This window comes from Podarcis muralis, chromosome 12 (assembly GCF_964188315.1).
Source record: "Podarcis muralis chromosome 12, rPodMur119.hap1.1, whole genome shotgun sequence".
NCBI classification, from domain to species: Eukaryota; Metazoa; Chordata; class Lepidosauria; order Squamata; family Lacertidae; genus Podarcis; species Podarcis muralis.
The window spans coordinates 7390738-7405794 of NC_135666.1; the positions used below are offsets into that span (position 1 = coordinate 7390738).

The 15057-nt window shown below is 45.2% G+C and overlaps 1 protein-coding gene across 1 annotated transcript in view; it reads left to right on the top strand.

The window, feature by feature from the left end:
- The window catches only part of OBSCN (obscurin, cytoskeletal calmodulin and titin-interacting RhoGEF), a 206571-nt gene that overhangs the window by 146770 nt on the left and 44744 nt on the right, over positions 1-15057 (top strand). The window contains exons 60-64 of the mRNA XM_077936688.1: positions 4029-4301; positions 6009-6281; positions 7662-7949; positions 10724-10999; positions 12378-13721. Of these exons, the coding sequence (XP_077792814.1) occupies positions 4029-4301; positions 6009-6281; positions 7662-7949; positions 10724-10999; positions 12378-13721 (2454 nt within the window). The remainder of the gene's footprint in view (positions 1-4028; positions 4302-6008; positions 6282-7661; positions 7950-10723; positions 11000-12377; positions 13722-15057) is intronic.

Below are 15057 nucleotides of genomic sequence, written 5' to 3' on the forward strand. Positions count from 1 at the left end.
CATTGCTGAGGTTGAGCTGGAATCCCTTCCAACTCTACAGTTCTGTGATGAGCTGTTGACTCTTCCAGATTATAGAGCATGGGGGAAAGGCCCTGCTCCTTAAAAAAAATGGGGGGTGGGTGAGTGGGGTAGCTATAGGGCTGAACAAACCTTCCAGTTTTGGTTTCTCTCATTTTCACATTTTTCTAGTCCTCGAGTTCAGTTCTCCAAAGTTTCGCATCAGCTTGCAATTTTTACTATTAAACAAATCAGGCTTGATGGTAGAAATTTACCAACACACACACCTTTTTAATACAGTTTTCTGCAATGTGCACTTTTTTGCAAGCAGTTTACCTTGATATAAGTTAGCTGAGTATATTATTTTCACTATATACGTTTTTTTGCTTATCCCCTCCCCCATAACGTACAGATTTTGACACACAATATTTGGCTGGAGAACTGCATCACGAAATTTGGAGAAGTGCAAAATTTTAAGGATAGCTATATTTTGGTTCATGTGTTTTTTCCAGGAAGCACATATTAGGTAGGTTTGCATGAAAATGGAAACCAAGCCAAATTTCTCCTCCCTTACTAGTTAGCAATTTTATGTTGCCTCTGGGACTGAGTCTTACCTACTGCAGGGATGCTGTGAAACATGGTCTTTGCAAAAGCTTTGAAACAATACCCCAGGGCACCGCTTTCCAACACTTTCCCAACATGCCTTTTTTCGTTTCCACATGCTGCCTTTAATTTAGGGCTGCCTGTTCATGCAAAATCTAATTAAAGTCTTTTTGGATAATTAAAGGTATGTTGTAATGTTGTGGCTCTGAGTGTAAGCTGAGAGCTGAGGAGCCACCCCGCTATTTTAATTCTCACATCAGTTATGAACTTTGCTAGGGGGGGCTTAGGTAAGTCCCTGCCTGAACTTAAACCTCCCCAACTGCAAAAGGGGGAAAGTAATACTTGCCTACCTTACAGGGCTGTTGTAAGGACAACTGAAAATAAAATAAATGTGAAATACTTTGAGTACCCTAAAGTGTTTCATAAGTGCTAAATATAAATACTGCCTTTGATTATATTAGTCTACATTTACCCAGAGCTCAGACTTCTGATACTGTTGCTTAATACACTTATATTGCTCTTTGCTTATTTTTATTTCGTTGCTATTAGCAATGTGGTGGTATTATTATTATTATTCCAATTTTGTTTTTATAGTTGTTTAGCTATGTTATTTCTATCGGGTGCCTGTTGGTTGCTTTGAGCCTGTGGGAAAGTGGGTCATAACATTTTTAAAATCAGTAAAAGTGAGGTGTCCCTGATGACAAGAGAGGGGACAATATATTTTGTGATATTCTTTGCATTAACAGCTACTTGGAATTATGCAATCCACAATGGCGCAGTTCACATTACCCATGTATATTGCTTTTGCACATAATAGGATCAATTTGGGAAATCTCCGTATTGGGAGAAGAAGGGTTTTTACTGTCAGCTACCACAGGTCAAAGGGACGCGGGTGGCGCTGTGGGTAAAACCACAGTGCCTAGGACTTGCCGATCGTATGGTCGGCGGTTCGAATCCCCGCGGTGGGGTGAGCTCCCATCTTTCGGTCCCAGCTCCTGCCCACCTAGCAGTTAGAAATCACCCTTAAAAAAAAAGTGCAAGTAGATAAATAGGTACCGCTTTCTAGCTGGAAGGTAAACGGCGTTGCGTGTGCTGCGCTGGTGCAGGCTCACCAGAGCAGCGATGTCACACTGGCCATGTGACCCGGAAGTGTCTGCGGACGGCGCTGGCTCCCGGCCTCTAGAGTGAGATGAGCGCACAACCCTAGAGTCGGACATGACTGGCCCATACAGGCAGGGGTACCTTTACCTTTACCTTTACCTTTACCACAGGTCAATGCATAAACTTTGGTGAAGGTTAGGAGGAGATATGGAATTGTTTCACATGTTTCATATTGCAAAAGGGAAAAAAACAGTATCTCATTTATTTTGATGTTGTCATTTCGTCTTTCAATAGTCCTGCACTGAGATGGTTCACGAGCCGTTCACCATTGCCACCTATAGCAATGGCAGTGTGCAATCCTGACAGTTTCTGTCCCCTTTGAATTTCTGAACCCAAGTTTGCCCTGGGCTGAATTAAGGAGGAGGCACCAGGAAGTCTGCAATCTTGCCAGCATAATGGAGAGATATTTTGACTGATTTTATGCAATTTTGCCGATTGCATGTACCCACCAGTGCACCATTTTAAAAGTGTTTTCACAAGTTTTTATTGAATCACTACTGTTACACTTTCCCTTTTTTGTGATGGCTCTGTACTCTGACTTCTTGTTGTTGATGATGATGACATTATTATGGATTATTGCTGACATTATTAGTTTCTCTTGACTTTGCAGCTAATTCGTTTGTAACTTAAAATCAATGAAGCACATTTTTTAAAAAGTAGGTAGCACCATGAGCCTGGCAGTTGTGAAGCCACAGACTTGGATGGCTTTAAAGAAGGATTAGATAAATTCCCAGAGGAGAAGGCTTTCAATGCCTATGAGTCATGATGGCTATATTCTGCTTGCCCAGAGATGGTACATCCCCTTTACCTGCTTCTGGCGAAACTGGAATCCATCCCTTCCTCCCTTGCCACTGTGAGATCTTGCAAGATTTCAGTAAGATCTCACAGGAAACCGCTGCCAATGCCACTTCTCTGTTGGTGGGCTGGGCTGTGGAGATGAGGCAAGTGGCATCTCTTGGGCTTCCTCTGTTTGAGGTGGGCGCCTCACCCTGCCTCATCAAAGCAGTATGCCTCTGTTATACCAGTTCCTGGAAGTGGAGAGTGCTGCTGTTGCACTCAGGTCCTGATTGTTGGCTTGCCACGGCCTTCTGCTTGGCCACTGTGAGAACATAATGCTTGACATAAGAAGAAGAAGAGGAGTTTGGATTTGATACCCCGCTTTATCACTACCTGAAGGAGTCTCAAAGCGGCTAGCATTCTCCTTTCCCTTCCTCCCCCACAACAAACACTCTGTGAGGTGAGTGAGGCTGAGAGACTTCAAAGAAGTGTGTCTAGCCCAAAGTCACACAGTAGCTGCATGTGGAGGAGCGGAGACGCGAACCCGGTTCACCAGATTATGAGTCTACCGCTCTTAACCACTACACCACACTGGCTCTAGAGACTGCTAGATGAAGCTAATGACCCATCTAGTCCAGCATCCTGTTCTCACAGTGACCAACCAGATGCCTGTGTGGCACGTGAACATAACATCAACTCTTCCTTCCTGTGGTCTCCAGCGACTGGTATTCAGAACCATTACTGTCTTCAGCTGTGTTGGCAGAGCCGAGCCACCATGGGTAGTAGCCATTGAGAGCCTTTTCATTCATGAATTTGTCTAATCTTCCTTTAAAGCCATCCAGGTTGATGGCTTCACAGCTGCCAGGCTCATGGTGTCTCTTCCTGGACTAGATGGTCCTTTGGCCTGATGCAGCTTCTTATTCTCTTCCTGAGTTGCACTGCCCTTATGTTGACATTACAGATCAGTTGATTATGTAACTCTTTGCTGGGTCATCAGACAGAACATTGCATCGTTTTAGAGCTCTTCAGCCACTGCACAATGACTGCTGTGTTTTAAATGAAGATTGTATTGAAAAGTATAAGTTAGTGGCTCTCAAATTTCACCCCTCCCTCGATGGACCAAATTGTTGTGTGTGTGTGTGTGTGTGTGTGTGTGCTCAGTGGACTTGTAATGTTTTGTTGTTTGACAAATCAAAGCATATACACAACTCACATTTTAACATTTTTTTCTTCGGTGCTAACATTGCTGTTTATGAAAATCACAGGCTCGAGGCCAAAGCTTTGTTAGCTTCTTCAGTAATGGAAGACCACCTGTATAGAACTAGTAGACCACCTGTGGTCTGAAGACCACTGTTTAAGAACCTCTGACCTAAGGAATTACATTCAACCAATATGTGATCTCCTATTTTGATTTTCTATGTAATGTTCAGATGTGTAAACTCAGTGATTAATTGTGAATTTATTTATTTTTTTAAAAACCTTTCTAACAGCCAAGAACACCATCGTCCAGGGCTTAGAGAACGTTGACGCAATGGAAGGGGGTGAAGCTCTGTTTGAGTGCTACCTTTCGAAACCTGAGTGCTACAATTATAACTGGCTGATTGACGATGAGCCAGCCAAAACTTCCGAAAACATTGAGATGGTTTATTTTGAAAATGGTCTCCGGCATCTCCTTCTCCTGAAGAACCTCACGCCCCATGACAGCTGCCAAGTGACTTTCCAGACCGGTGACGTGGCTTCGTCTGCATTCCTAACTGTAAAAGGTAGTATCATACTATTGCACCATAACCACAAGCCTACTGACCCAGATAACATATCATTGTTCCTTCCATTCTCTGTCATTCTCTGCCCTTTTTCTGAAAGTTACTAGACTCAGAGTAATGAACGAATGAGATATATGCAACTGGGCCCCATCCGGTAGTACCTTTTCAGTATGGGAGCTACTATAGGACCAATCTTCCCTGTGCTCTGCAAGTAACGTTGGAGCCCTGGGTAGGGATATAAGAAGGCATCTTTTTGCATCCTTCCCTGTAGTTGTCTCATGCGGCTCTGTCTTAGTTCTGCTGCAGTTCACCTTCTGCCAAAAACTTGCTGTCTGCTGTGATAAAATGACATACATTATATCGTCATTATGTTCTTTCCTTTTTCTTTTTAAATTTGTTTTTATTGAAAGATTTCCATGGATAGCAGAGGTGTGTATAACGTAGGTCTCTGTTTTCAGTTCATAGAGTCCTTTCTACAGGTCAATTGCATTCGGTGTGAGACGCTGCTGTCATAGGGATTGTAAGGTTGTGGGGAGAGAGAAGAGAGATAATGATATTTCATTCTTCTGCATAGTGTACATAGAGAGTTTTGTGTGAGTGTCAGGCAGATAAGTTATTTGTTTGTTTGTTTGTTTGTTTGTTTGTGTTGGTGGTACAAGAGGTTGGAGAACCCAGAGCATGGTTGGTTGCAGTGAGTTTTGGTTGTGCATATGAGGAGGAGGGGGTTGTTGGGTCAAATTAGCCCATTTTTTTTATGTTGTCGGGGGTGGGTGGGTTCATTTCAATGTAAAGAAAGCACAATTCAAATGGGGCACAATCAATTGTGTATCATGTTGTTGTTTAGTCGTTTAGTCGTGTCCAACTCTTTGTGACCCCATGGACCAGAGCACACCACGCAATCCTGTCCTCCACTGCCTCCTGCAGTTTGGTCAAACTCATGCTGGTAGCTTCGAGAACACTGTCCAACCATCTCGTCCTCTGTCGTCCCCTTCTCCTTGTGCCCTCCATCTTTCCCAACATCAGGGTCTTTTCCAGGGAGTCTTCTCTTCTCATGAGGTGGCCAAAGTATTGGAGCCTCAGCTTCAGGATCTGTCCTTCCAGTGAGCACTCAGGGCTGATTTCCTTCAGAATGGAGAGGTTTGATCTTCTTGCAGGCCATGGGACTCTCAAGAGTCTCCTCCAGCACCATAATTCAAATAATTGTGTATCACACACACACTGAAAGCACTAGCACCAACACTGAGTATCAGTTGCATTCTGTGGATTGATTTCCCGCTTCCCATTTTCTCTGGAATGTAGGAGCATCTTGTAGAAGGAATCCCAGTTCTTCACACCGATGCCACTCATCCTGGAAACTGGTGTGAGAAGATGCAATGTTCTGGGCTCCAGCCACATAACCCTGTTTCCATGAGCTAGAGTGTCGGAGCAGGAGCTGAGACAAAGTGTGCTGAGCCAAGAGCTGAGCAAGTGATCTGGACACTAAGAAACTCAAAAGGGCAGGGCTGGGAAATCTGTGGACCTCCAAGATGTCTCTGGACAGCAAACCCCATCATCCCTGATGACAGTCACCATGATAGTTGGGCTGCTGGGAATTGAAGTCACCAACATCTGAAGGTCACAGTTTTCCGACCCCTGCGGTGCACTTAACTCACAACTTTCCCTTCCTTGCTTTGAAGGCATCACTTATGCATTTCGTCATAATTTCAGGATGGCGTCTGGAATTCTTGGAGCCAATCACTGACACTACAGTTAGTGCTGGGGACCAGGCGACCTTCACCTGTGTTTTAAGTGAAGCAGTTCCAGTCAATGAAATCGCTTGGTATATTAACGATGTGGATATCCAAGCAGATGAAAACTGGAGGATCCAGGCAGAAGGAAATAGCTACAAACTCATACTGAAGAAAGCTCAACTGCATCACTCTGGAGAGGTGACCTTTGCTGCAAGGGATGCCATTGCGACAGCTAAGTTATCTGTCATAGGTAGGTTGGGAAAATCCAAGTTCCTGATGATTCTAGCTCTGATTTAGCATCATTAAGCTTTATTGTGGGGCCTGACAATAGTGCCACTCTTTCTATGCTTGGTGGAATGTCACATCAACGAGATTTTTAATCTTCATGTCCTGAGTGTAACTTTCTGCATGATAAGTACTGCTGTAAATTCAGAATGTTCACTGTTCTGATCATCCACCAAAGCACCACAGTGGCTCACGCGTTATATCGCTTTTCAAAAGATTTGTTCCAATTCCAACAAATCAGTTTGAAAATTCGATTGTGCCTTGGTTTGCTGACATCCTAACAAAGCCAGAATTATATTTAGTAGAATAATGATGTTGATATTTTTTTTAAAAACCACTTCTGGTAGTATTTTCTAAGGGGCGCATAACACGATGCCGCTGTTTGATCTGAAAAGTTCTCAAGCACTTGTGACTGTTGAGGACTTGGTTTGCGGTAAGACGCAGAGCATTTCTGAGATTCCCTGCTGAGCTGCAACCCCCGTAGAATGATGTTCTTCTGACTTAAGCCATGTTTGGGCATTGATCACCCAGCTCTCCCTGTTGAACAATATGTCAGAAATGATTATTTCCAGCAGCATTCTGTAAACGAGATCTGGGCTAGCTTTTGTAGGGCTGGAGCATCTTGGATGTAGCTGTGACAATGTACCTATCATAAGCAGGCCTGGTGTTAACAATTGGCCAGGTCTAGGGCTCTAGGGACGCGGGTTGCGCTGTGGGTTAAACCACAGAGCCTAGGATTTGCCGATCAGAAGGTTGGCTGTTCGAATCCCTGCTCCTGCCAACCTAGCAGTTCGAAAGCACGTCAAAGCGCAAGTAGATAAATAGGGACCGCTCCGGCGGGAAGGTAAACAGCGTTTCTGTGCGCTGCTCTGGTTCACCAGAAGCGGCTCAGCCATGCTGGCCACATGACCCGGAAGCTGTCTGCGGACAAACACCGGCTCCCTCGGCCTATAGAGCGAGATGAGCACGCAACCCCAGAGTCGGTCACGACTGGACCTAATGGTCAGGGGTCCCTTTACCTTAGGGGTCTCATTGGTCTGACCTGCCTCCCACTCAGCACTGGGCAGGGGTACTAAGTTGAAAAATATATATGGGGGGGAGGCAGGTAAATCTCGCCCTGCATAATCAATCATGAGACATGGTGCGCACACACCATTTGAATGGCAATGCGCATCAACTTGGGGCGGTGGTTGGTCCCATCAAATATTTTATTGGGTGTGTGTGAAGGGACCTCAGTCCCTAGCAGTTGGCTCTTACGGCCCCGGGACTGGTCTTGAATGTGTTGCCATACTTATAAGATGCAGCACTCCTTTTATACATGCCTGGAACTCTGTTGTGCCTTCAGCCCTCCCTGACCCTCCTGAGGAACCGGAGATCATTGGTAAGACCAGCCACTCGGTCACCTTGTCCTGGTTCAAGCCGCTCAACAACGGGGGTGCTGACATCCTAGGCTACCGTGTCGAAATGAAAAGCCCAGGCAGTGACTGGCAGCCATGCGGCACCGGAGTTACCCCAAGCACAGAGTTTGTAGTGGACAATCTCACAGCAGGCAAGACCTACAGATTCCGCATTTCAGCTGTCAGCAAAGCAGGTGCTGGGAAGCCAGTTCATTTGCCTCAAAGCGTGCAGCTAGGTGAGAATTAGAAGACCCCCTCTGTTGTCCTGAGAGTAGCTCTACAGCTCAGCATCTTGCATGGCATGTGAGCTTTGCCCCGCAGTAAGAAGGATCTGTTTACAGTGGTACCTCAGGTTACATATGCTTCAGGTTACATACGCTTCAGGTTACAGACTCCGCTGACCCAGAAATAGTGCTTCAGGTTAAGAGCTTTGCTTCAGGATGAGGACAGAAATCGTGCTCTGGCAGCGCAGTGGCAGCAGGAGGCCCCATTAGCTAAAGTGGTGCTTCAGGTTAAGAACAGATTCAGGTTAAGAACATACCTCCAGAATGAATTAAGTACTTAACCCGAGGTACCACTGTACTTTTCAGCAATTTGTAGGCAAGCTCCACACTCAGGTTCTGCATTATGTAAATGTCGTGGGCAAGCCAAGCATTGATGCATCAGTTGAATTAAATTTGCAGGATGAGCCCTCTGCTCCCCACTCTACCATATTCTGGCTATAGCTTGTTGCAGTCAAACCTTGGTTGTCAAACGTAATCTGTTCCGGAAGCCCATTCAGCTTCCAAAACGTTTGACAACCAAGGTACGGCATCTGATTGGTTGCAGGAGCTTCCTGCACTCAAGCGAAAGCTGCGTCAGATGTTCGGCTCCTGAAAAATGTTCAAAAACCGGAGCATTTACTTCTGGGTTTTCAGCGTTCAGGAGCTGAATAGTTTGAAAACTGAGCCGTTCACGAGCCGAGGTTTGACTGTACTCTGAAAATTCATGGTGGGGGGAAATACACACACACACACACACACACACACACACACACACACAAAGACACACACAATGTCTCAGGTTCTAAGTTCATGCCCAATTTGAACTCATTTCTGTATTGTGGCCTCTATTGCCTTCCCATGCTTATGACTGTCTCATCTCCACAAAGCCGCATGTGTGTTTTCCCTAACCAAAGCTACATGCAACATCTTGGCAGCAGTGTGCTAAAAGACTAACACACCACTGTGAAGTCAAAGCCTGGTCCTTCACAACTTAGTGGGGCTGTGACACTGTCTTCATATAACCAATTTCTGCAACATCTATTTATCTCTCCTAATGAAGACTTCAAAGATAAAATTGGTGATATGTTTTGTAGTAGCACCTTTCATGGCTACTTCTTCTTTTTATTGGGTTTTATAAACAAGGATCATAACAATGATGATTGATACAAATAAATAGACCAAGTCTTCTCATGTCCTGTCAAGGAGATAAGCACATAACTATACAGCCTTTAGAAGACACTTGAAAGCAGCTCTGTATAGGGAGGTTTTTTAATGTTTAATGTTTTATGATGCTTTTATATATGTAGGAGGCTGCCCAGAGGTGGCTGGAGCAACCCAGTCAAATGGGCAGGGTATAAATATTAAAGGGACGTGGGTGGCACTGTGGGTTGAACCACAGAGCCTAGGACTTGCCAATCAGAAGGTCGGCCGTTCGAATCCCCGCAATGGGGTGAGCTCCCGTTGCTCGGTCCCTGCTCCTGCCAACCTAGCAGTTCAAAAGCATGTCAAAGTGCAAGTAGATAAATAGGTACCGCTCTGGCGGGAAGGTAAACGGCGTTTCCGTGTGCTGCTCTGGTTTGCCAGAAGTGGCTTAGTCATGCTGGCCACATGACCCGGAAGCTGTACACCGGCTCCCTCAGCCAATAAAGCGAGATGAGTGCCGCAACCCCAGAGTCAGCCATGACTGGACCTAATGGTCAGGGGTCCCTTTACCTTTACCGTTACAAATGATAAAATTATTATTATTAGTAGTATATCACAAAAATAGAACAATAAATTTGCAGTAATATTTGCAACATATGGTTCATTGTTTGTGGTCATTGTACAAGTTCTTGAATGGGTTTAAACAAAAACAATAACAAAGGGGAATTAGAGTGGAGCAGATTTAACAAATAACATTCAACATTGCATAGCCAAACACCTAATCAGAAGCCCTTGTGGTGTGCTCAGATTAAGTATAAATAATAGCCATTTTCCCCTTATGTTACCAATGAAGCAATATAAGATAGAGGAGGGAGAAAGGTTGTTTTCTGCTGCTCCAGAGAAGCGGACATGGAGCAATGGATCCAAACTACAAGAAAGAAGATTCCACCTAAACATTAGGAAGAACTTCCTGACAGTAAGAGCTGTTCGACAGTGGAATTTGCTGCCAAGGAGTGTGGTGGAGTCTCCTTCTTTGGAGGTCTTTAAGCAGAGGCTTGACAACCATATGTCAGGAGTGCTCTGATGGTGTTTCCTGCTTGGCAGGGGGTTGGACTCGATGGCCCTTGTGGTCTCTTCCAACTCTATGATTCTATGATTCTAAGATGTTGGTATGTTGGTGAATATGGGACGTTGAAGTCCATGGCTGCTTCTCAAACCCTACGGAAGTCAAGATTTCTGTAGGTTCCATATGGCACACTTGTGAAACCACTGCCATCATCACAGCTACTGCACATTCTTCTGCAAAGTTTGCCTTTTAGTCCCTCTTTGACATAAACTTCTGTGGGGTCAGAGATGAAGGATGAAGACGAGAGAGATTATTACAATTGAAACACTGTTATATTTCCAGTCCCACGCTAAGAAACTGCATTCATGGTCTATGTAAAACCTAGTTCTGGAAACAAGGGAACATTCAGACATTTGTCTCATTTTTTTTTATTTATTTTTTTGCTGGTTATCCCTTCTTCTTTGTCGCTTTGCTTGTTGAAGCACAAAAGGAGAATTGTATGACGTAAGCCCATTGGTCTTGATGTCTCCCATTCCAGAGCCGGCTGCAGTGACTGCAATCACTCGACCTTTGGCCGATAAGTCTGCTGTGGAAGGGGAGAAGACTCGTTTAGAGTGCGAATTGTCCAAAGAAACCAAAGAGGTTGTTTGGCTCAAAGAAGGAAAACCAATCCAACCTGGCGGGAAGTACGAACTCATCTCAGAGGGCAAAAAACAGACCCTCATCATTCATGGCTTTAAAGCTGAAGATCAAGGGTCATACACCTGCATGGCCTCTCCTGATGTCAAAACATCTGCCAAACTTTCTGTTGAAGGTACATTTGCACCATCATTTTCACTGCTTTAGTAACCACCCCCGTCTAAAAGTGGTCTTGGAATTTATTCTGAAAACCATTTCAGTGTTCCAGTTTGTTGTTTTAGTTCTATGCTATTGTTTCTCTACAGTAGCCTTTACCTGGTTTTATCCAGGTGTTACGGACAATAACTCCCATCTCCCAACACAGCCTCCTACTGTGCTGCATGATGTCAGATGTACTCCAAAATATTTGGAGGGCACCAGATTTGCAAAGACTGCTCTATCATAATGCTGTGTTAGCTCTAGGATGTTACTTTGTGAATATGTCACTGAACACAAGGGAGGGCAATGGAGAGCAAAGGCAGCATAAACTTACTGGATGAAGATTTTCTCAAAGAGTGATGAAAAATAACTGTGAAAGGGGGCGTGTTTTGACACTATGGAAAATGTTCACAAATACTGAGTAGTTTCAGCTCAGCATAAAACCCCACCTCCTATATAAAGTTGAGTCAATGCGCGTAGCTGCGGAGGAAAGTGAGGATGCACTTGCCAAGCAGTCGCCATGTTCTCTGCAACACCCCAATGCCAACACTGCTTTTGAAATTTATTTTATATTACTTATTGAAAGTGTTTCTAAACCACACATCATCTAACACCAGAGCAGTTATATCTATGTATAAATATACGGACATAATAAAATGTGCACAAATCATACAAAGGTGTGTGTCTGGCACATAATTGCATTATCCATGCTGGGGATGGAAGGATCTGTCGAAACAGAAAGTTTCTTAATTTTTCATTTTTCAAGTGACAGCTCTCCACATTTTACAGTCATCTGCATTTTTTCCAGGGGGGGGAGAAATCCTCTTGAAAATTCATCAGCCTTTTAGTGTGAATTTCTCCTAATAAACACATTTTTATATGCAGTTTTGACTAATGTGCACACCTTTTGTAAGCAATTTCTCCTAATTTATGCATTTTGGTAAACATTGTTTGGTTGGTGAATTGCATAGGGAAAGTGCAAATTTCAAAGGATAGCCGTGGCTCAGCCCACATATCATTTCAGGAAAGTGTGAATGTGATTCTGCTTTAAAAGAGGCCTGTATCAAATTTCTTCCCCCATTCATGGTAATTTGATTCTTTGCTTTTTTTTTATTCATTTGCAGTAAGAGATAGCAATAGAAAGGACAATTGGTTTTGCTGAACTTATGGGCATGCATTGTCTCCCAAAATGCAATTTTTTGGGAACTACTCCATCAACCTTCTAAGAGGTTTACATGCTATATAATATGACATTATATAGCTCTCAAAGACACAGGATTGTATCTTGATGTTAATCTGGTCCTCCTGCTGCTCCTTGGTGTAATCATGAAACTGTACTATTCTGTTTCTCTTAGTGTCAACTGTGTCCATGTTAAAAGAGGCCACTGAGAAAACCCTCAAGCTTGACGAGCTTGGCGAGATAGCAGACGACCAGATGCAACCCAGTTTACCACCTGAAGCTGCTCAGGAAGGTGACCTCCACCTCCTATGGGAGGCTCTTGCCAAAAAGCGCAGGATGAGTCGGGAGCCAACTCTGGATTCGATCAGCGAATTGCCAGAAGAGGATGACAAACGTCAGAAACAGAGGAAGGAAGAAGCTGAGATCATTCAGTACTACTCGGAGGAATACTCTACCTGTGATGAGTCGGCTAAAGCAGGAGAAGCAGACTTCTCTGTCACCAGTTCAGACGACGAGTCAAGGGCCGGTACTCCTTCCCTTATTAACTACCTCAAAAAGGCGAGCACGACCAGCGTCAGTGCTAAAGTCCAGACTGTCTCTGCAGGGAAAGTCTCTAAACAGTGGGAGAAAGCAAGTCCTGAGCCAGCTGCTCTTGCTAAGCCTGTTGAACCAGAAGCTGTAGAAGGAGATCTGGATGACCCTTCGCTGTCTCACGCAGCTGTGAAGATCCAGGCTGCTTTCAAAGGGTACAAAGTGCGGAAAGAGATCAAGCAGCAAGAATGCCCCGTGTTTGCCGAGACCTTCAAGGACTTCTTTGGAGAACCAGGAAGCACCCTCCACCTTGAGTGTGTGGCTCAAAGCAAAACCGACATGAAGGTCCGCTGGCTGAAAGACGGCGTTGAAGTTTTGGACGGGCGCCATTGCCACATAGACAATTACAGCGACGGGACCTGCTCCCTGATCATCACTGGCCTCGAAATGAATGACGTCGGCAAGTACACCTGCGAGGTATCCAATAAGTTTGGCAAAGCCTCCCACAGCGCCAAGGTGACGGTGGGCGTCCCACCTCAAGCGCCCGTACGGAAACACAAGGCTGCCAAAAAGATCCCCGAGAGCGAGGAGAGCTCTTCTGGCAGCGAGTTGGACGACGCCTTCCGTAAAGCAGGGAGGAGGCTTCACAAGCTGTTCAAGTCAAAAATATCCACAGAGATTTCGGACGTGGACGAGGAACTCTTTGTTAGTGCTGATGAGGGAGAGATAGAGGTGGTGGACCACCAGACCTACCGTGAAGATGAGAGGTACATCTACATCAAGTTTGAAGTTATGGCTGAGGCGAAGACGGCTGCTAGCCGGTTTAGAGAAATGTTTGCTGCTATGGGTATTGCTGTTGAGATTGACATCCTAGATCAAGGCTCCAAGAAGATAGAGCTGCGTATTGGGAAAGCCACACCTCCTGCCCCAGGGCAACTGAGAACCCTGGTGAAAAGACCACCGCCTCCTTTGCTTACATCTGACACTGGTAAGTGACGCATGCAGGGCAGGGCAGGTGGGGCCCAATTGACCAGCTTTTTTTAATCCTAGTTCAGATGCAGATTGCGTGGCAAGTCCCCCTCCCCCCTTCGGAAATAAAGACACAGGACACGGTATTTAAGGTTAATGGGCGGAAAAGGCCACAACTTTATTGATTGCAGGAATTGAGTGGTATTGGCTTAGGCATTGGTCCTATCAACTAACCGGCTTCAGCCCGATTGCATGAAGGCTGGTAAGGGTTAACCATCAGTGGGGGGAGTCCTGCTGATGTACATCAACTAGGAACTCCCCCGGGGTCACCACTTGGGGGCGTGCCTTAGGCCCACACCTCCATAGGCTTCGGACAGGGCAACACCCCCCCCCCGGAATCCTTTACCGGACTACCCTTCAATATATGGGGGAGGTGATAGCGCTTCCTTCCCCCCTCATTTGCATAAAAATACCCCTACCAATGACTAACCGCCAATGCTGAGAAGTTGTGACGATTTGCTGCGAGGTAGGCGAAAAACCACATGGCTGGTGCCAATTTGCCAAGTGGAAAAAAAATCCTACCAGGCCCTTTGACGGCGACCATAGCAAGGCCAGAGCAGGGACTAAGGGCAGGCGGGGTGGGAAACTGGGTCACCTGGAACGGTGAAGAGAGGGCAGTCCTTGGGCACGCAGGCCCTAAATAGCCCGGGTCATAATTGGCTGGACAATTGGCTGGACAGGGAGATGACGCGCCCGAGGATTTCCTCATTCTCGCGGGGGCTGTGAGTCAGCCCCCGCATGTGTGGGGAGGGCATGGGCCCGCAACCCCACCTCCTCTCCAGTTTGGAAGTGGCTTTCCCCAATCACCTGAAATCTCAGGGTGGTAGTCAACAAAGTTATACTCAGAGTAGACCCACTGAAATTATGTTAGGTCGATTAATTCCAATAGATCTACTCTGAGTACTATTTAGTCGAATACCACCCATAGTATCAAAGATCTGTAAATCCTGACATAATCAGGTACCACCTGAAATGGTGGTTTGAAGATGAATGAGATCAGAATTGTTTAATTCGTTTACAGCCTGGTAATGTTTGCATTCTGCTCTTCCTCAAAGGAGCTCAGATCAATGTGCATTAAGTTCTCATTTGATTTCCCAAACTTGCACAGCTACATGGAAATACATAAACCCATGGGCTCTGTTTTGCTTTTATTAAAATTTATAATAATAAACCTCTCTCCCAAGTATCGAACCCAAAGGATACTTCTGAAAATGCACTATATGCTCCACTCCTTGGAGAAACTGAGTGCAACAGTGTTGTCTCCCCACCTGTGATTTCCATCATCTGGTATGCAG